The sequence below is a fragment of the Grammomys surdaster genome, unplaced genomic scaffold, assembly GCF_004785775.1.
Source record: "Grammomys surdaster isolate TR1022 unplaced genomic scaffold, NIH_TR_1.0 958, whole genome shotgun sequence".
In the NCBI taxonomy this organism is placed as follows: domain Eukaryota; kingdom Metazoa; phylum Chordata; class Mammalia; order Rodentia; family Muridae; genus Grammomys; species Grammomys surdaster.
Genome location: NW_021605377.1, coordinates 3,784,724 through 3,804,723, shown reverse-complemented (window position 1 = coordinate 3,804,723; position 20,000 = coordinate 3,784,724). Strand labels below are relative to the sequence as shown.

Below are 20,000 nucleotides of genomic sequence, written 5' to 3'. Positions count from 1 at the left end.
TCCACATTATAGTCCATCACTGAGGGAATTCAGAATAGGAACTCAAGCAGGGCAGGAACCTGGAGGCAGGAGCTGATGTAGAGGCCATGGAGGGGTGCGGCTTACTGACTTGCTCCTCATGGCTTGCTCAGCCTGCTTTCTTATTGAACCCAGGTTCACCAGCCCAGGGACAGCATCACCCACAAAGGTCTGGGCCTCCTCCATCAATCAGTAACTAATAAAATGCCCTACAGGTTTGTCCACAGTCCAATCTTATAGAAGCATTTTCTCAACTGAGCATCTCTTCTCTCTGATGATTCTAGCTTGTGTCAAGTCAATATAAAATTAGCCGGCACACAACCCATCAGGAGAGAAGTATATTCTCTCCTTTCTGTGGTATAAATGAATTTATCTTTTTATCTGGATTAAATTAGTGCTCTTTTCTTGCTTGCCTCCCAGTCAGCAGTAGTTTTTTATTATAAACAGTCTGTCTTTTGTTATTAAAATTATAGTTTGAAAGATTCAAACTTTATCTTGAGTGTTTACTGAATATAGGCACTGTCCTATTCATGGAGAAGAAGCAGTGAAAATCTGCTGGGAGCGAGAGCTATTGCTCTCTCGGAGCTTGCTTTCTAGTGGCGGGGGTCGGGGGATCATAAACACCAAGCACATATCTCTGTGACAGTGGTGATGTGCTGTGAACATAGTCCTACAGAGGTAAGAAGGGCGTTGGTTGTTCTGGGCAGTGGGCTGCTGTTTTTTGTTATTCTGGTGGTTTTGCAAGGCTTTTCTCATTAGCAACTTGTGAAGGGCATGAGCCAGTAGAGATCTCAGGAGGAAAGATCTTCCAGGCACAAATCACTGTAAGACAAAGACCACGGGGAAGATTTTTTTGGAGCTATTAATGGAGAAGACCAGTGAGGATGTAGGAAGGAGGAGGAGAGTAGGAAAGGAGGAGGGGAGGAAGAGAGGAGGGGAGGAAGAGAAAAGGGGAGGAGGGAAGAAGGGGAGGAGGGAAGGTCTAGGAAGCTGGGCTGAGACACAGTGATGACTGGGGTGATAGCGGTGGAGGGGTGTGAGAAATAGTCTGCTTCTAGGTAGATTGTGAAGGAAGAGCCAGTAGCATTGACAGTAGTGTTTGGAGACGGAGTGTAAGAGCCAAAGTCAAGGATGACTAAAGAATGTTCAGTCTGAGCAGTTTTCATATACCGTGAAGGAGGAGTTAAGCAAGCTATGTATGAGATCCGTAGAAAAGCTAGGTGATGGTGCAGTGTCCACAGTGTAGAGTAGTAATGTCTGGAAGTCAGAGGACCAGTTGGGGTCGCATATATGAAATTGGAATTCTTAACAGGGAAATTTAAAATAATAGGATGTGGTGGCTAATTTTATGTCAACTTGATACAAGCTAGAGTTGTTGGAAAAGAGGGAACCCCAATTGAAAAAAATACATCCATAAGAATGGGCTACAGGCAAACCTGTAAAACATTTTTTTGGTGATTGATGTGGGAGGGCCCAGACTAGTTGGGTTGGCAATCCTGGGTTCTATAAGAAAGCAGGCTGGTCAAGCCACAATGAGCAAGCCAGTAAGTAGCACTCCTCCATGACCTCTACACCAGCTCCTGCTTCCAGATTTCTGCCCTATTCGAGTTCCTGTCCTGACTTCCTTTGATGATGAATAGCCATGTGGAATGGTAAGCCAAATAAATCTTTTCCACTCCAAGTTGCTTGGGGTCATGGTGTTTCAGTACAGTAATAGTAACTAAAACTGCACCTAAGACATAGGATTAGGTGCCATTGGCTTGAAATAATCTGGGAACCAAGGCAGACAAAGAAAAACAGAAGTCAAAAAGATAAATTTAGGGTCATCTGTGCATATAGTCCAGGAAGATGAGCTAAAAAGAGAGACTACATGAATGGATTGAAAAACAAGGGTTTTTGATGGCCATTACTTTCAAGAAAACAAACAACAACAAAGACCCCAAAACCATACTTTTACATGAAAATCCCAAACTTCATTTTTTCTATCCAGTAACTTTCATAAGATAAATGTGTAGGTGAATCATCTCCCGGTGGATTCTGACTTCAAATTTTGTATTCTCAGACTTAATTTGCAGCTTTCTACCTTCAGCTGGGAATTTAAAAGTGTAATTAAAAGAGGAAATGCTTTCAGGGTTTATAATTAAAATAGGTGCCAATGTTATTAGGCTTCAGGCCAGTTATTTAAAGAAGAGTTTAATGAATTTGGTTTCACTTGCAAAGGAAGGAGCTGAAGAAAACTTACAGATTACTGTCCGACTCTTCATATCACTTTTGAAAATTCTATCTTTTACTATTGTATTTGTATCAAGATTCCTATCTTATCCCTAAATGGAAAGTCTTGTTATGAATTTACTTCATTTGTATCAGGAGAGAGTTCCTTCATTGAGTGGCTAGTTTTTCAGTGTCTTACAGATAATAAAGAACTCTTCAAAGGGGGGATTCTGCCGTATCAGTGCTGACTTGCAGTGAAAGTTATACTTGATATTTTGGCGTGGGCATCTAGAGATAAGGATTTGGGAGTGAGCAGTGTATTGGGGAGGAGATTGCAGAATGGATACTGAGTAAGATGGAACTCCACAGCAGCAGGAAGAAAACAGCCCAAGATCATTAGTGAGGATGGCACTCCCCTAGGTCCCTAGCACCTTCAGAGGGACTGGCCAGGACATTAGTGGCCTGAATTGCTGTGATCTCATGAACATTCAGACAAAGACATACAGGATCTTGAGTGAGGATACTATTGGTATATAAATGGCTTATCTGTCCCTGGAAGCTGTTGATTGAGGAGACAGGAAAACAGCATCAATTTTGGCTCAGGTGTATTTTCAAAAGGATTTTCAAGCTGAAAAGACACACATTCTGTTCTACCATAGAACACTTTTCCAAGGTAAGGAATGTCTCCCTCCAGCCAGTGCAGTTGGAGCCAAGCAGGAACCTGCAATTCACATGCAAAAAGGAAGTAAACCACAGTCATTCTAAATAGCAATTCAACTTCACCTCAAACTGAGTTTTAAAAGTGAGAATGTTGCATGACACTGTGGGTGGTACAGTCACATGGTGTGGTTAGGAGCAGAAGTAGAGCCTTTCTGTTTCCTGAAGACATTCTTGTCTTCTGACCCAGAATTTTCTTCTAAGGTTCAATCCAAAGGCAGTGTTCAAAATATAGACAACATATTCATCAGTATTATCTCACCTCAGGATGGTTGAGGATGTAACTATGGGGAATGGCCTCAGTAGGTAACACAAAATGGCAAAGAAACTTAGTTCTTATACTACCTTCATTGGCACCTTCTAGACTGAAGTTTGTAAGTAACTTAATTTTGTAGGAATAAAATTAGGTAATTGGTAGTGAAAACGGAATATAAATAAATACATAATTTTTAAAGATAATCATCAAGAAAAGGACGGGAAAGACATCAGAATGCTAGCATTTACTACATAAAAGAAGTTGACATACATAAGTTTTTAGTGTTTTTTAATATTAATATTTCTGACTAGATTGCATACTACTTTGACAACAAAATGGTGCTTAAATGGTTTTAGGATGCATTAATAATTCCATTTAAAAGAATGCACAAATAATTATGGGCTCTACTATTAATCTTTTATATTTTTGACAGATAACTCAATCATTCGATTCTGGAAAACCTCTCACCAGTAAAGACAACATGCAGGTAATAACCATGTGGAAATATTCTGAGTCTTTTCAGCCTGTCTGGCAGGCACAGTATTTGATTTTGAAAGCCTGTTCTATATATACTCATTCTTTACTCTCCTCCCGGCTTCCTATTGTTGACAAAGTCTCATGTAGCCCAGGATACCCCTAAACTCACTGTGTTGCCAAGAATAATCCCAGATTCCCAGTTCTCTTCTTTTTTCTCTTCTTTCCTTTCTTTCTTTCTTTCTTTCTTTCTTTCTTTCTTTCTTTCTTTCTTTCTTTCTTTCTTTTTTCAATATCTGATATTAGGGTTTGATCACAAAATTCTGAGGCTAAAGATAAAATTGTATCAAACTAACTCAATATCTAAGCCAGTAAACTAGCAGTGACTGCTCTGGCATCTAGGATCAGACATGTGTTCGCGCAGCTTGTCCAGCCATGTTATTATATCTGGCTTTCCTATCTAGAAGTCTTGGTTACCTAAAAGGTAGCAACAGATTTCGATTGTAACTGAAGGACTTCCTTTCTTTGGAGCAGTCTACTTGTCCAATATGGCTGCTTCTTGTATCCCTTTAACTCAGTTCCCAGACTGCCCACCAACTATAGGGCTTGTGTTTATATAACATTTTTATATGAATCTCTTCTAATTTCCCCAAAAGTTTGTTTTGAAAAATGAGACAGAGACTGCTGGTTAAGAATCAGATCATTGATACTTAAGCATTTGATTTTCCAGTGACATTTAAATACTTAAAAAAAAATAACCGCTTAAGAAACCCTAATGATATTATTAGCACTTTTAAGTGCTTACATGGTAAAAACATGATGATGTTATTATTAGCTCCTTAGCTTACATGGAAGGCCTTCACCAACAATCACTGTCACAAGGGTTAGGGGAGGTGCTGTGGACAGAGAATATGTGAGCTCAGTAATCCAGGAGCAGTTAATGTGGACAGACAGATGCACTTAGGTTTTATTTAATTACTTATTTATTTTTTGATGGTAGCAAACAGCATTCTGTCTTTAACTAAGCTGTGGTAATTCATGATCCTTGTCAACATAACTGGATTTAGAATCCATAGAAACAGACCTTGAGGTATGTCTAAGACGTTATTTCTAGGAAGGCTGAACCACAGAGGGGAGACTCTACCCTGAATGTTAGCAGAAACAACAGCCCATGGTGTGGGGTCTTGGGCAGAATGAAAAAGAGCAAGTGTTTGTATAAGTACTGATCACCGGCTACATTCATCACTCTGCTTCTACATCTGTGGATGTAGTGTGACTAGCCATCCTCTGTTGCCATTTCTCCCTAGATATGATGGCCTTCAGCAACATCCATGGTCACAGACCATGTAGCTCTCAGACTATGGTCCAAACAGATTCTTCCTTTCTCAATTTGGTTTTGCCAGGCATTTTGTCACAGCCAATGAGAAAAGTAGCAAATATAAAAATTGGTTCCAGAAGTGGGGTCACTGTAAATAAGCTCAACCGTGTGTCTCTGGAGTCAGTGGAAGCTGTTCTTTGGGGTGAATGTAGAAGAATTTGAAGTTTCAGCCTAGAAAAGCCACAATGTCGTGTATAGAGTTTAATGGTCCATTCTAGTGGGAGTTTGGAAAACACAAATGTAAACAAATTGAGGAGAATGGAAGTCTGGCTCCTGAAATCTCAGAGAGGAATGTGGACTCTATGGGAAATTAGATTAGAAGTCATCCATGTTACATTCTGGCAAAGAATCTAGCTGTGTTCTGCCCATGCCCTAACAACTTGACTGAGACCAGATTCAAAAGCAATGAAGGATTTTATTTGACAGAGAAAATTTCAAAATGGGGTGGCTTTGTTCTTTGCCATGGGCAACACTGACCACTTTTACTTAGATTTGCAGAGAGACAGGGCAGCAAATGGAGCATGGCACAGAAAGATGTGAAGAATGTAAAGTTAGTCACAGAACAGAACAGGAGCATCTAAAATTGCTCACATGATCTCTGTAGAGAAAGCAGTTTCATTGTTAAAGAGTTTAGCATACTGAAGGGATGCCCAAGGGCAAGACCTTACCAATCAAAGGTCCACTCAGAGGGAGAGAGACCAACTAAGAGTGCTACCAAGGGGTCTCTCAGCTCCACACCAACCACCCAGGAGAATGTGTCCTCATGATGAGCTTATAAGGCACATACTATCCTCTGCAGCTGGGGCCACGTGAGCAGCCAACATGGTGAACAGGCATTAGAACTTGACAGTATTGGCCACGTAGTACTGGCTTTATATAAACAATGGGAAAGCAAACTGAACAACTCTCTGCTTCCTGACTGGATGCAATGAGACTGGACACCTCACGTCCTGCTGTGTGGTTTCCCTGTTGTGGGGTAAAACAAATACTTCTTTCTGAAGTTGCTTTTTCAGGCATTTTATCATAGCATCGAGAGTAGCTAATATATAGACATTTATATAACTATGTATGTGTGCATATATACATATATGTATACATATACATACAAGATAATGTGAAAGCCATTTCCCTGTAACTGCTGTATTTTTGTTTTCCTTAACTTTGATAAAACACAGATCCTCTTTTTTTAATTAAACGTAATCTTACTACTGTTCTATTATTTTGCATTTTATTCCATAAAGTCCACTTTTAATTATGTTTTGTATCGTTGAATATTTTCCCCTAAAATTTTATCTTAACTCATAAGCAAGCTGCCTGAAATGAGAGGACTGGTGTTAGAAAGATTAAAAATTCATATTCTTGTTTAGGTGTTCCATAACACCGGGGAATTTAGAACTATGTCCCTCTTACCAGTCACAAATGCCAGGCCATCATAAAAATAACACTCCTTATGGAGCAGCGTTGGGTCTGCAAAGAACGTCTGTCTGATCATTTCTCTTCACTTGAAAAGAGACTGACAGTATAATGGGACCCCGATTTCTATTAGCTAATTAATTAAAACAGTAGTGTTGGCCTGCTCAAGACTCTTCAGTCTACACTTTGTATTTGCTGCATAGAGGGAGAGAAAGGAGCGTTAAATAGCGTTACTAATTAATCTTTCTTTGATCCTCAAGTGTTTGTGTGTAATTGTCAAGGCTCATTAAATCAGTTTGCTGAGGAGGGAAGAAAGGAAAAATATCCTCTCTCGCCTCACCACCAGCCGGTCTGTAGCTTCTTGTCTGGATAGGGAGGACTAATAATTTTCCTGATGCCATTGTTGGTCTGCATCTCTGGCCCATTGGGTGTTCCACATCTGGTTGTCCATACACACTGCTTTCTACCCATAGAGTAGATTAAGAGCAGAGAAATGGGGATCAAACAGGCTATCCTGCCCAACCTTGCCTCTGTTGCTTCAAACTTTCCCAAAAGATGAACTTTTGTTTGTTTGTTTGTTTGTTTATGTAAGGCAAGAGGTTTCTCTCTGTTCCAGAATAGATAGCACCAGCACCCAGCATCTTCTTCCTATATCAGTTCAAAAGTTATGATGAGTCTCCTGCATCCAAGCACTGTTCCGTGGCCTGCAACAACAGCTAGTCAGCCTTACGGGCCAACACCAAGTCCTCAAGGAACTCACACTTTACTGGGCATGACGAATGAGAAGAAATGTCAGAACTTCAGAGAAGTGGCTCACATCGTAGGTCGAAAGTCTCAGCAATAGGTGTGTGAAGCAGACTGGGAGCATTGTAGTAAGTGAGGGTTGTAATTTCAGATGGGCTGAGCAAGCTCATCTTCACTCAAATATAGATAGATGGGGCTCATGCAGCTTCAAAAGAGAATAATCTAGAAACAGGGAATAAGTACAGAGGTCTCACACCAGACTTGCTTGGGTTGGTGACGGCTACCCTGACTAGCTTGCTGAGAGCTGTATGGACAGTAGGGGAGGAGCAGTACACACAGCCAGAGAGGTCAAACTGAGAAGTATATGTAGGGACATTGTAACACAAGCCGTTATCTCAGCAAGATGGGGAGCCATTGGAGAGCCTAGAACAAAAGTGTGATCTGATCCACTTAAGTGTTTTTTTTTTAATGTTTTCCAATTTGTTATTTATTTGGGTGGGTGGGATACATTTCACAGCATGCCTTTGGAGGTCAGAAGACAGCTTTTGGGAGCTGGTTTCCTTTTACTGTATAGGTTCTGGGGGTCCTCAGGGTTGCTGGCTAGCACCTTTACTCACAGAACCATCTCCCTGGCCTCAAGTCCTAAAGAGAGCTCTTTAATCTGTTGCGTCTACTGGGTGCCAGGTGTTATTTTGATGTCCGTCAATCAAGCATCAGTCAATCAACAATACTGAGAGATTTGTTTCAGCTCTCAGTAGCTGGGAAGAGGGGAGGGGTGATTAGGATTTAAAATTGAAAAGGGTGTGAAATGATCGGGTGGATCATAAATGAACAGGCAACCCGGAGGACCATTGCTGCCAAGGCTTTGGTGGAGTCCTTAATGCTGTTTTTTAGCAAAATCTCAAATATTTGATTTTGCCAATGAAGACTCCAGAGCCAGATGCTGGGTTGAAAGAGCAGTAGCTCAGAGAGGCAGAGAAAGCCCCCAGCTGACCTTTGTCTTCAGCTGACATTCCAAAAGGAAGTTGTCCTCCACACCATCTCGAAAACCACTCAAGCTCAATGGCCTTCCCTTCTACGTCCTGTGCGTCTCTCTATATGTCCTCCTGACTTCCTCTTACTCTCTGTTTTTTTTTTTTCCTTACCCCTATGTTCATTCCCTGCCAACTCACTGCTTGTTCCACCTCTTGACCTACAGTTGTCTTTATTTAATCCTGTTTACAATAAATAGAAAGCTCTTGGATGAAAGGTGTGTGCTAGGGCTGAATCACACCACAACTGGAAACAGATTTTGCCAGTAAGTCACACAGTCTTGGGGTTCACAGTGTGATCAAATGTCTGTGACACCTTAATGTAGGGCCACTTGCACCTCCATGCACTTTTGATCTGCTGTCTTCTATTGCAGGCCGTCAAATGAACTCTAGAGGCACAGTTGCAGGGGAAGAGTGTATGCAAGGGAGAGAGACGGGGAAAAGGTGTGGTTGACCATGGATGCTAAGCTGGCTAGGGAGACTGTTTTCCTGTACCTGTCCAGTTTGCATGCCTGTTAACTCAGAGCGACCTATGGACATGATTCTGCAGTCTCCTCCAGCTAATAAGGAGTCTGTTCTCTCACTCTGACCCCATGTTTGGTGTCTCCTTATGTGGCAGGGCAGGTGTAGGCATAAGCTTTTTGCGACCCACTTTTAATAAGGGTTCAACCTCTCCTCTAGCCCACCACCCAGCAGAGGTAGTAGAAGAGAAAAGTTTTTTAGGATATGGGGGAAAGTGGACCTGTTCAGCAATAGTTCTTTGGGGGTGAGTTTGATCTTTTGCACTAGTTCAGTCCCACAGCAAACACCAAATATGGCTCAGCAGCTGCAGACCAGTCCTCTAGGCAGGCAGGCAGCACACATGAACTGGCAACTACAGACCAGTCCTTTCAGCAGGCAGACACCAGTCATGAACCAGCAGCTGTAGTTCAATTCTGAAGGAACTGTTAGGCTCGACAACTGGCCTGAGGTGAGGCCACAAAAACAGCAAACTGCTGCAGGAACTTTATGAGCAGTTCTTAGGTAAGTTTCTCTCATTGGCAGTAAGTTGAGCTCAATAACACTGTGTAAGGCAAACCAATACATGGGTGTTGTTGGTGAAGAATATCGAGGTGGAGCAAACCAAACCAGTGCTCGGTGCTGGTCTCCAGATGTCTGTGGGGTCATATTTATACTCCTTCATCACAAAGCCCTTACACTTGTCTGCTACATCAAAACATTCTTTCTCCTGGGTTGGCTTCAGGAAAACAGTCTTTCACATGTTTGCTTTAGCAAGACATCCTTTCACCTGTGTGTCCCAGCAAAATATCATTTGACACGACTAACCTTCCAAAGAAAGTAGAAATTTCTGCTTCAGACAGGATGCAGTATTTGAGGAGCTGGGATGGTCCTCACTCTTATAGAATTATCGTGTCTAATACTTGGTCTGACACCAAATCAGAAATATGAAACAGGAGTGAAACTAATGTGTGAGCAGATATTTAACTAATCGATCCCCTTTCCTTTCTTACTTGTAGGCACTTGAGGAGCTAATAAACAAAGGCTTGCCCCCTATTCTGGTTAATCTTGGCTACCAGCATCTCTTAAATAAATTTAATTTTGTCAAGTCACACTTCTTCATAAGTTTGGCTGGGACGGTAAACTGTATCCCCGATAATTCACCAAAAATAATGTACCATACGATTGTTGTTGACAAGAGCAAACCCACCCCCCAAAACCTAAAAGGTGAGCTTTTATTTTTATTTCTGCTTTATCCTGGTTTCCTCAACCACTAACCACTCCACTCCCAAGAATCCAAATCAATATACATGAGTGTATATTCTCTCTCTGCGGTCCTATGACACATATGTGCTTATGTCATGGTACAAGTATGTGCGTATTTATCGATCCATCATGCATATTCATAGAAATATGATGAATATGCAAAGTAGAGTTTGTCATTGTTTTATAGAATACTCACATTTTTGCATCTTACATTTCTTATATGAAAACAAAATGTATTTTTTGTATCTTGAATTTTTTATATGAAAGCAAAATCCAGGGCTAGAGGGATGGTCTAGCAGTTAGAAGCACTTGGTGATCTTGTAGATGACCCAGGTTTGGTTCCCAGCACCCACACTGGGCAGCTCTCAATCACTTACAATTCAAGCTCAGGGGTTCTGATGCCCTCTGGATTCTGCGGGTACTTGAACACACAAAGTACATCTATAGACACACAAGTATAATAAAAATAAATAAGTCTCTTAAAAGGTTTCACTGAAGCTATTCCAGGAAAACTGCTTTGCTTTGATTCACTGTATCTATTTACTATTCTGTGCTATGAGCATCCTATGGTAGAGAGAAGCAGTCCCCTGTTGAGATTCATACTCTGTCTCCAAAGAACCACAGTACACTGATACGGAGCCATAGGACAGTGTATATTCCTATAGTGGACACCAAGGAGTGGGTCTTGTGAGCTATCAAGTATTTGTATTTTTAAAATATACTAGATTTTACCTTAAAACACATTTTATTTACAATTCCATATGATGTTTAACTTCAGGTTTTATTTGAATCTGTTTTTTTGTAAATTGATAGTGTGTGTGCACTCGTGTGTGTAGTATACATGTTATTCATATGAATGTTGACATGTTTATGGGTATACAAATGGGTGGGGGTGTCGGTGATAATATACTATTTTGTATGTTATAGATGTTTAATGTATTTTAAAATCAAGGAGTGTGATAACTTTAGCTTTGTGTTGAGAGTGTGTGTGTACTCGGGTGTGTGTGTGTGTGTGTGCGTGCATGCATGTGGGTGGGTACATGTATGTGTTTGAGTATGGCGATCAGGTCTCAACCATTGTGTTGTTCCTTGGGAACTATCTGTTTTGAGACAAGGTATCTCCCTGGGACCTGAATTTGTTGAAATGATTAAGTTGATTTGACCATTTGCTATATGCCTTAGGAAGCTTGCCCAGCGACCATAAGATGTTTAAGTAACAATTTCCCCGTAGAGTAGGTTCTGAGAGCAGTTTGCATTCTCATGCCAGAAGTGTATCTCTTTGATCTCTTTTCCACTCCTGAGGAAGAAAAAAACCTAAATCCAACCCCTTCTCTCAGCTGGCCCCTAGGTTCAGAGTCTCATGCTTTAGGATAATAGCCAGGAGGTTGGGATTGGAAGAAAAGAGGAAGATAGTGCCAAGTTCCATATGATTCTAAAATTATTCTTTCCGTTTGCCCAGTTTATAGGTAGATATGTAGCGATGTACAGTCGGGTGATTTGTGCTTGCCCAGCTGGTTGACTGACACAGGCAAAGACTTTTGTCTAAATCCTGCGTCAGAAGAAGGGCAGACTAGAGGCTGTAGATCAAGAATTGGAGAGAGATAGTCAAAGACATTTATTTGACTAGACTTGCTGTTCCAGGGATGGTTCCCCCTCCCTGCTAATACAGCAAGGGCCTCTACATAGCAGTGGGACTAATTTGTTTGCTTGTTTGAAGTGTTAGAAATTTATGGAAGAGTCACCATTTTATATTGAAAATTAACGATCTAAGTACCATCATTCAGCATGTAAAGGATAGTTTCAGTTTTCTGATTGGTTGCAGCAGTCAGCATTAGCTTTCTAAGGTATAGTTAAGGGGTGTTTGATATACATGCACTTATAATGCTCATTGTTGACTTTCTGTATCTAAAAATTTTCTCATCTTTACTTTTTTTTATATAAAAGATAATGAAAACTCTCATGGTCAGTTTTTGAGATTTAGAGATGATTACACGCTTAGCACCGTCAAGGTAAGTCTGAAGGTTTCTTTCTCTTTCTTTTTCCTTTTTTTTTTTTCAAATCCTGGTAAATAGTTTATCAAAATGCTCACCACACACCAGTCATTTTGCATGCTGGTTTAATTCTCACACTACTATGATGTAGGTATTAATCATTTTATACTATACTGTGTTTCATAAAAGACCTGAGGTTTAGATAATATATGAAGTTTACTAATGTTATTTGAATAACAAAATAGAGATCTGGGAATTAAATCTATTTTTTTTTTATTTAAAGGGTCCATGCTTTTGACCATTGCAATAAATTACAATGATATTGCAATAAATTACTATGATAGTCCTTGCTGTGTACACACAAAATTTTAGTGATCTATTTCTTTCTTTTTTATTTTCTGAGACTATAATTACACCGCTTTCCCCCTTTCCTCTCTTCCTTCCAAACCCTCTTACACACAGTGTCCTCCTTCCTCTCTTTCAAGTTCACAGCCTCTTTTATTTTTTAAATTGTTGTTACATATATCTGTATATAAATATATAATCCTAAGTACCTAAATACAACCTGATCAGTCGGTATAATGTTACTTGTATGTCAAGTTTTCAGAGCTAGTCTTTGGTTACTGGATAACCAGTCGGTATGCTCTTCTTTGGGGAGGACTATGTCTCCCAGTCTCAGAGTTCCCTGGTTGCCTGTAGTTCTTTGTGTAGAGATGAAGCCTCGTGAGCCTCCCTTCCAGTAAGATGCCTAATGATGTGATCCTTCTTCAGGTCTTATTTAGGCTGCCACAAGGATGAGATTTCATGCATGTGGCATCTCTGATAGTTTTAGAAGATACAATCAAGAGTATCTTGTCTGCTCCTCTAGTTCTTAAAATCTTTTTGTCCCTTTTCATGAGCTGTGGATCCCGAGAACGGGAGTTGTGTTGGAGGTATTTCATTTGGGACGTGGCTCCATCACTCTGCATTCTGACTGGGTTGTGGCTTTCTCACTGGCCTCTGCCTGTCCCAGAGGCACAGTTCCTTGACAAGGAATGAGAGCCATACTTATCTTTGAGCATACAGACAAATATTTAGAATGTAGTTAAGGATTGTTAATCTGGATTAGTAGTGTGGCAGTTGTAGGTTCTCCTCCAAGATCCACAAATTCACTAGATGTGGGTTGTTTTTTAGGTTTTCAGTAACACGTATGATTTCCCTCTTGCTGAGCCTGTCCTAAGCTCAATTAAAGAGCTGTTGGTTACTACCAAGGTGTATGCACCACTACCATATCCCTAGGGTGATCCTATCATGCTGGTTGTTGTTGCGGTTCAGAGGCAGCTGAGCAGGGCTACTGGTTCCATCCCTTTCTTGGAAGTTTGCATATGGTACCTTCTTACAGTAATGTGAGAACCAGTCCTCAGGGAGGAGCCTTTTAGATCCAGCCCTGTGTGGGAACTGTGTGGTGAGACCTGTTGTTTGAAAGACTGTCTTCTGCCATGTTAGTTCTGTTTACTCTCGATTATCTATCCTAAAACTTAATCAGCTCCAGATTTCCAATTTGGTAATCAGAATTTAACTTGGAATACAGTCTGTCTTCATTATGGATGCTGTCTGCTAATTTGCCCATTTGTTAACATTTACTTGTAACTTCAAAAAGCACACTCTTGACACCCACGCTTTTTTTTTTTTCATTCCAGTATGAAAATTTAATTCTATGTTTGCTCATTCCATATTTCTAAACACATTATCTAAGGGAAACTTAAAGGTTTAGTCACAATGAAAAGTAAGACACTTCATTAACACATATGTATGTAGAAATCTAGTATACAGAGGGAAAATACATTATTCCACTAGTAGATGAGAACAGTAAGATGTACTACATTTATACATACATTTTCTTTTCTTTTTTTTTTTTATTGGATGATTTATTTACATTTCCTATGTTGTCCCCTTACCCCATCCCCCACCACCCCCTCGGAACCCCCAATCCCCTCGCCCCTCCTCCTTCTTCTCTGTGGATGTAACCTCTATCTACCCCCCCCACTCCCACCTCCCCACCCTCAAAATTCCCACCCCCTGGGGCATCCAGCCTTCATGAGGTCAAGGTTCTCTTCTTCCACCTATGCCCAGCAGGGCCCTCCACTTTTACATATTCAGCTGAAGCCCTGGATCCCCCCCTAAGTGCTCCCAGGCTGGTGGTTTAGACCCTGGGAGCTGTGGTTGGTTGGTATTGTTGCTCTCCTCATGGTGCCACAAACCCTTTCAGCTCCTTCAGTCTTCACTCTAACTCCTCTATTGAGAACCCCATGATCAGTTCAATGGCTAGTTGTGAGCATCTGCCTCTGAATATGTCTGACTCTTGAAGGCCTCTGAGGAGATATCCTTATCAGGCTCTTATCAGCATGCACTTCCTGTCTTCCACATCAGCATCTACCTTTGGTGATTGCACATGAGATAGATACTCAGGTGGAGTGGTCTTGAGACGGCCCCTCCTTCAGTTTCTGTCCCTCACTTTGTCTCCATATTTGCTCCCTTGAGTATTTTGTTGCTCCTTCTAAGAAGGACCGAATCACCCTCACTTGGTCTTCCTTCTTTATGGGCTTCATGTGGCCTGTGAGTTGCATCTTGGGCATTTCAAGGTTCTAGGCTAATATCCAATAATCAGTGAGTGAATACCATGTGTCTTCTTTTGTGATTGGCTTACCTCACTCAGGATGATAATTTCTAGTTCCATCCATTTACCTAGGAACCTCTCGAATTCATTGTTTTTAATAGCTGAGTAATACTCCATTGTGTAAATATACCACATTTTTTGAATCCATTCCTCAGTTGAAGGACATCTGGGTTCTTTGCAGCTCCTGGCTATTATAAATAAGGCTGCTATGAACATAGTTGAGCATATGTCCTTGTTATATGTTCGAGCATCTTCTGGGTATATGCCTAGGAGTGGTATAGCTGGATCCTCGGGTAATGCTATGTCCAATTTTCTGAGGAACCGCCAGACTGATTTCCAAAGTGGTTGCACCATCTTGCAGTCCCACCAACAATGGAGGAGTGTTCCTCTTTCTCCACACCCTCGCCAGCATCTACTATCACCTGAGTTTTTAATCTTAGCCATTCTGACTGGTGTGAGATGGAATCTCAGGGTTGTTTTGATTTGCATTTCCCTGACGACTAAGGATGCTGAACATTTCTTTAGATGCTTCTCGGCCATTCGAGTTTCTTCCGTTGAAAATTCTTTGTTAAGCTCTATACCCCATTTTTTAATAGGGTAATTTGGTTGCCTGGAGTCTAATTTCTTGAGTTCTTTGTATATATTGGATATTAGCCCTCTATCAGATGAAGGATTGGTAAAGATCTTTTCCCAATTTGTTGGTTGTCGTTTTGTCCTATTGACAGTGTCCTTTGCCTTACAGAAACTTTGCAATTTTATGAAGTCCCATTTGTCAATTCTCGATCTTAGAGCATATGCCATTGGAGTTCTGTTCAGGAACTTTTCCCCTGTGCCCAAGTATTCGAGGCTTTTCCCCACCTTCTCTTCTATTAGTTTCAGTGTATCTGGTTTTATGTGGAGGTCCTTTATCCACATAGACTTGAGCTTTGTACAAGGGGATAAGAATGGATCAATTTTCATTCTTCTACATGTTGTCTTCCAGTTGAACTAGCACCATTTGTTGAAAATGCTGTCCTTTTTCCACTGGACAGTTATGGCTCCTTTGTCAAAGACCAAGTGACCATAGGAGTGTGGGTTCATTTCTGGGTCTTCAATTCTATTCCATTGATCTTCCTGCCTGTCTCTGTACCAATACCAGGTAGTTTTTATCACTATTGCTCTGTAGTACAGCTTGAGGTCAGGGATGGTGATTCCTCCAGAAGTTCTTTTATTGTTGAGAATAGTTTTCGCTATCCTGGGTTTTTTGTTATTCCATATGAATTTGAGAATTTCCTTTTCTAACTCTGTGAAGAATTGAGTTGGGATTTTAATGGGGATTGCATTGAATCTGTAGATTGCTTTTGGCAAGATGGCCATTTTTATTATATTAATCCTGCCAATCCATGAGCATGGGAGATCTTTCCATCTTCTGAGATCTTCTTCAATTTCTTTCTTCAGAGACTTGAAGTTCTTGTCATACAGGTCTTTCACTTGCTTGGTTAGATTCACACCAAGGGATTTTATATTATTTGCAACTATTGTGAAGGGTGTCATTTCCCTAATTTCTTTTTCAGTCTGTTTATCTTTCATGTAGAGGAAGGCTACTGATTTGTTTGAGTTGATTTTATAACCAGCCACTTTGCTGAAGTTGTTTATCAGGTTTAGGAGTTCTCTGGTGGAAGTTTGGGTGTCACTTAAGTATACTATCATATCATCTGCAAATAGCGATATTTTGACTTCTTCCTTTCCTATTTGTATCCCTTTGACTTCTTTTTGCTGTCTAATTGCTCTGGCTAAGACTTCCAGTACTATATTGAATAGGTAGGGGGAGAGTGGGCAACCTTGTCTAGTCCCTGATCTTAGTGGGATTGCTTCAAGTTTCTCTCCATTTAGCTTGATGTTGGCTACTGGTTTGCTGTAAATTGCTTTTACTATGTTTAGGTAGGGGCCTTGAATTCCTGATCTTTCCAAGACTTTTATCATGAAGGGATGTTGAATTTTGTCAAATGCTTTCTCAGCATCTAGTGAGATGATCATGTGGTTTTTTTCTTTAAGTTTGTTTATATAGTGGATTACATTGATGGATTTCCAAATATTGAACCATCCCTGCATTCCTGGGATAAAACCTACTTGATCATGATGGATGATTGTTTTGATGTGGTCTTGGATTCGGTTTGCTAGAATTTTATTGAGTATTTTTGCATCGATGTTCATAAGGGAGATTGGTCTGAAGTTCTCTTTCTTTGTCGGGTCCTTGTGGGGTTTGGGTATGAGTGTAATTGTAGCTTCATAGAACGAATTGGGTAGTGTTCCTTCTGTCTCTATTTTGTGGAATAGTTTGAAGAGAATTGGTATTAGGTCTTCCTTGAAGGTCTGATAGAATTCAGCACTAAAACCATCTGGTCCTGGGCTTTTTTTAGTGGGGAGGCTTTTGATGACTGCTGCTATTTCCTGAGGGGTTATGGGACTATTTAGATGGTTTATCTGCTCCTGGTTTAACTTCGGTACCTGGTATCTGTCTAGGAAATTGTCCATTTCATCCAGGTTTTCCAGTTTTGTTGAGTATAGGCCTTTGTAGTAGGATCTGATGATTTTTTGAATTTCTTCAGTTTCTGTTGTTATGTCTCCCTTTTCAGTTCTGATTTTATTAATTTGGATACTGTCTCTGTGCCCTCTGGTTAATCTGGCTAAGGGTTTATCTATCTTGTTGATTTTCTCAAAGAACCAACTCCTGGTTTTATTGATATTTTGTATTGTTCTTTCTGTTTCTATTTGGTTGATTTCAGCCCTGAGTTTGATTATTTCCTGCCTTCTACTCCTCCTGGGTGTATTTGCTTCTTTTTGTTCTAGAGCTTTTAGTTGTGCAGTCAACTTGTTAGTGTGTGCTCTTTCCAGTTTCTTTTTGTAGGCACTTAGAGCTATGAGTTTTCCTCTTAGCACTGCCTTCATGGAGTCCCACAAGTTTTGGTATGATGTGTCCTCATTTTCATTGAATTCTAAAAAGTCTTTTATTTCTTTCTTTATTTCTTCCTTGACCAAGTCATCATTGAGTAGAGAGTTGTTCATTTTCCATGTGCACGTGGGTTTTCCATTGGTTTTGTCATTATTAAAGACCAGTCTTAGTCCGTGGTGATCTGATAAGATGCAAGGGATTATTTCAATCTTTTTGTATCTGTAGAGGCTTGTTTTGTGACCAATTATATGGTCTATTTTGGAGAAGGTACCATGAGGTGCTGAGAAAAAGGTATATTCTTTTGTTTTAGGATGAAATGTTCTATAGATGTCTGTTAAGTCCATTTGGTTCATAACTTCTGTTAATTTCAAAGTGTCTCTGTTTAGTTTCTGTTTCCATGATCTTGCTGACAGTGGGGTGTTGAAATCCCCCACTATTATTGTGTGAGGTGTAATGTGTGTTTTGAGCTTTAGTAAAGTTTCTTTTATGTATGTAGGTGCCCTTGCATTTGGAGCATAGATGTTCAGAATTGAGAGTTCACCTTGGTAGATTTTTCCTTTGATGAGTATGAAGTGTCCTTCCTTATCTTTTTTGATTAATTTTGGATGAAAGTCGATTTTATTTGATATTAGAATGGCTACTCCAGCTTGTTTCTTGGGACCATTGGCTTGAAAAATTGTTTTCCACCCTTTTATTCTGAGGTAGTGTCTGTCTTTGTCACTGAGGTGCGTTTCTTGTATGCAGCAAAATTCTGGGTCTTGTTTGTGTATCCAGTCTGATAGTCTGCGTCTTTTTATTGGGGAATTGAGACCATTGATGTTAAGAGATATTAAGGAAAAATGATTGTTGCTTCCTGTTATTTTTGTTATTAGAGGTAAAGTTATGTTTGTATCTTCTTTTGGGGTTGTTGGAAGATTACTTACTTGCTTTTTCTAGGTTGTAGTTTCCCTCCTTGTGTTGGCGTTTTCCATCAATTATCCTTTGAAGTGCTGGGTTTGTGGGAAGATATTGTGCAAATTTGGTTTTGTCATGGAATATCTTGGTTTCACCATCTATAGTGATTGAGAGTTTTGCTGGGTATAGTAATCTGGGCTGGCAATTGTGTTCTCTTAGGGTCTGTATGATGTCAGTCCAGGCTCTTCTGGCTTTTATAGTCTCTGGTGAGAATTCTGGTGTAATTCTTATAGGTCTGCCTTTATATGTTACTTGACCTTTTTCCCTTACTGCTTTTAGTATTTTTTCTTTGTTTTGTGCATCTGATGTTTTGATTATTATGTGACGGGAGGTATTTCTTTTCTGGTCTAGTCTATTTGGTGTTCTGTAGGCTTCTTGTATGTTTATGGGCATCTTGTTCTTTAGGTTAGGGAAGTTTTCCTCAATAATTTTGTTGAAGATATTTACTGGCCCTTTAAGTTGGGAATCTTCATTCTCATCTATACCTATTATCCTTAGGTTTGGTCTTCTCATTGTGTCCTGGATTTCCTGGATGTTTTGAGTTAGGAGTTTTTTGCATTTTGCATTTTCTTTGACAACTGTGTCAATATTTTCCACCGTATCTTCTGCATTTGAGATTCTCTCTTCTATCTCTTGTATTCGGTTGGTGATGCTTGCGTCTGTGACTCCTGATCTCTTTCTTAGGTTTTCTATCTCCATGGTTGTCTCCCTTTGAACTTTCTTTATTGTTTCTATTTCTAGTTTCAGATCCTGAATGTTTTTGTTTAATTCCTTCTTTGTCTTTTCTTCCATTTCTTTAAGGGATTTCTGTGACTCCTCTTTAAGGGCTTCTATCTGTTTACTTGTACTCTTCTGTATTTCTTTAAGGGAGTTACTTAATTCCTTCTTATAATCCTCTATCATCATCATGAGAAGTGATTTTAATTCTGAATCCTGCTTTTCAGGTGTGATGGGGTGTTCAGGGCTTGCTATATTGGGAGAACTGGGCACTGATGATGCCAAGAAACTTTGGTTTCCGTTGCTTATGTTCTTGCGCTTGCCTTTCTCCATCTGGTTAACTCTAGTGGTACCTGCCCTCACTGTGTAAAACTGGAGTCTGTATTTCCAGTTATCTTGCTTATTGCAGAGCTCCTCAGAGTCCAGAGGTCTCTGTGGTCTTATGCTCCTAATCTCCTGGGTGGAAGAACTCCTGGGACTCAGGCCACCTCTTGGATCTGGAAATCCTTCTGCTCTGAGTGCAGTGGGTCCTCGATGACTCAGGATTCAGTTTCTCCACAGGACAGAAGCAGACCAACTCTGTGTCTGCTCCAGCCCAAAGGACCAGGCAAGAGAAGGGAATTGGAATTCCAGAGGGGTGGGGTTTGGGTAGCTTCTGTGCCCTGGATGTCCCTGGCTCCCAGATGTATCTCTGGGCCTTAGGGAGTGAGATGGAGTTCTTACCAGCTGCTCTGAGTGCAGTGG

The 20,000-nt window shown here is 40.4% G+C and overlaps 1 protein-coding gene across 1 annotated transcript in view; it reads left to right on the top strand.

Annotated features, from left to right (window-relative positions):
• Positions 1-20,000, top strand: part of Cfap54 (cilia and flagella associated protein 54) — a 283,790-nt gene that overhangs the window by 156,472 nt on the left and 107,318 nt on the right. The window contains exons 48-50 of the mRNA XM_028783037.1: positions 3,636-3,689; positions 9,760-9,967; positions 11,951-12,015. Coding sequence (XP_028638870.1) covers positions 3,636-3,689; positions 9,760-9,967; positions 11,951-12,015 — 327 coding nt within the window. The remainder of the gene's footprint in view (positions 1-3,635; positions 3,690-9,759; positions 9,968-11,950; positions 12,016-20,000) is intronic.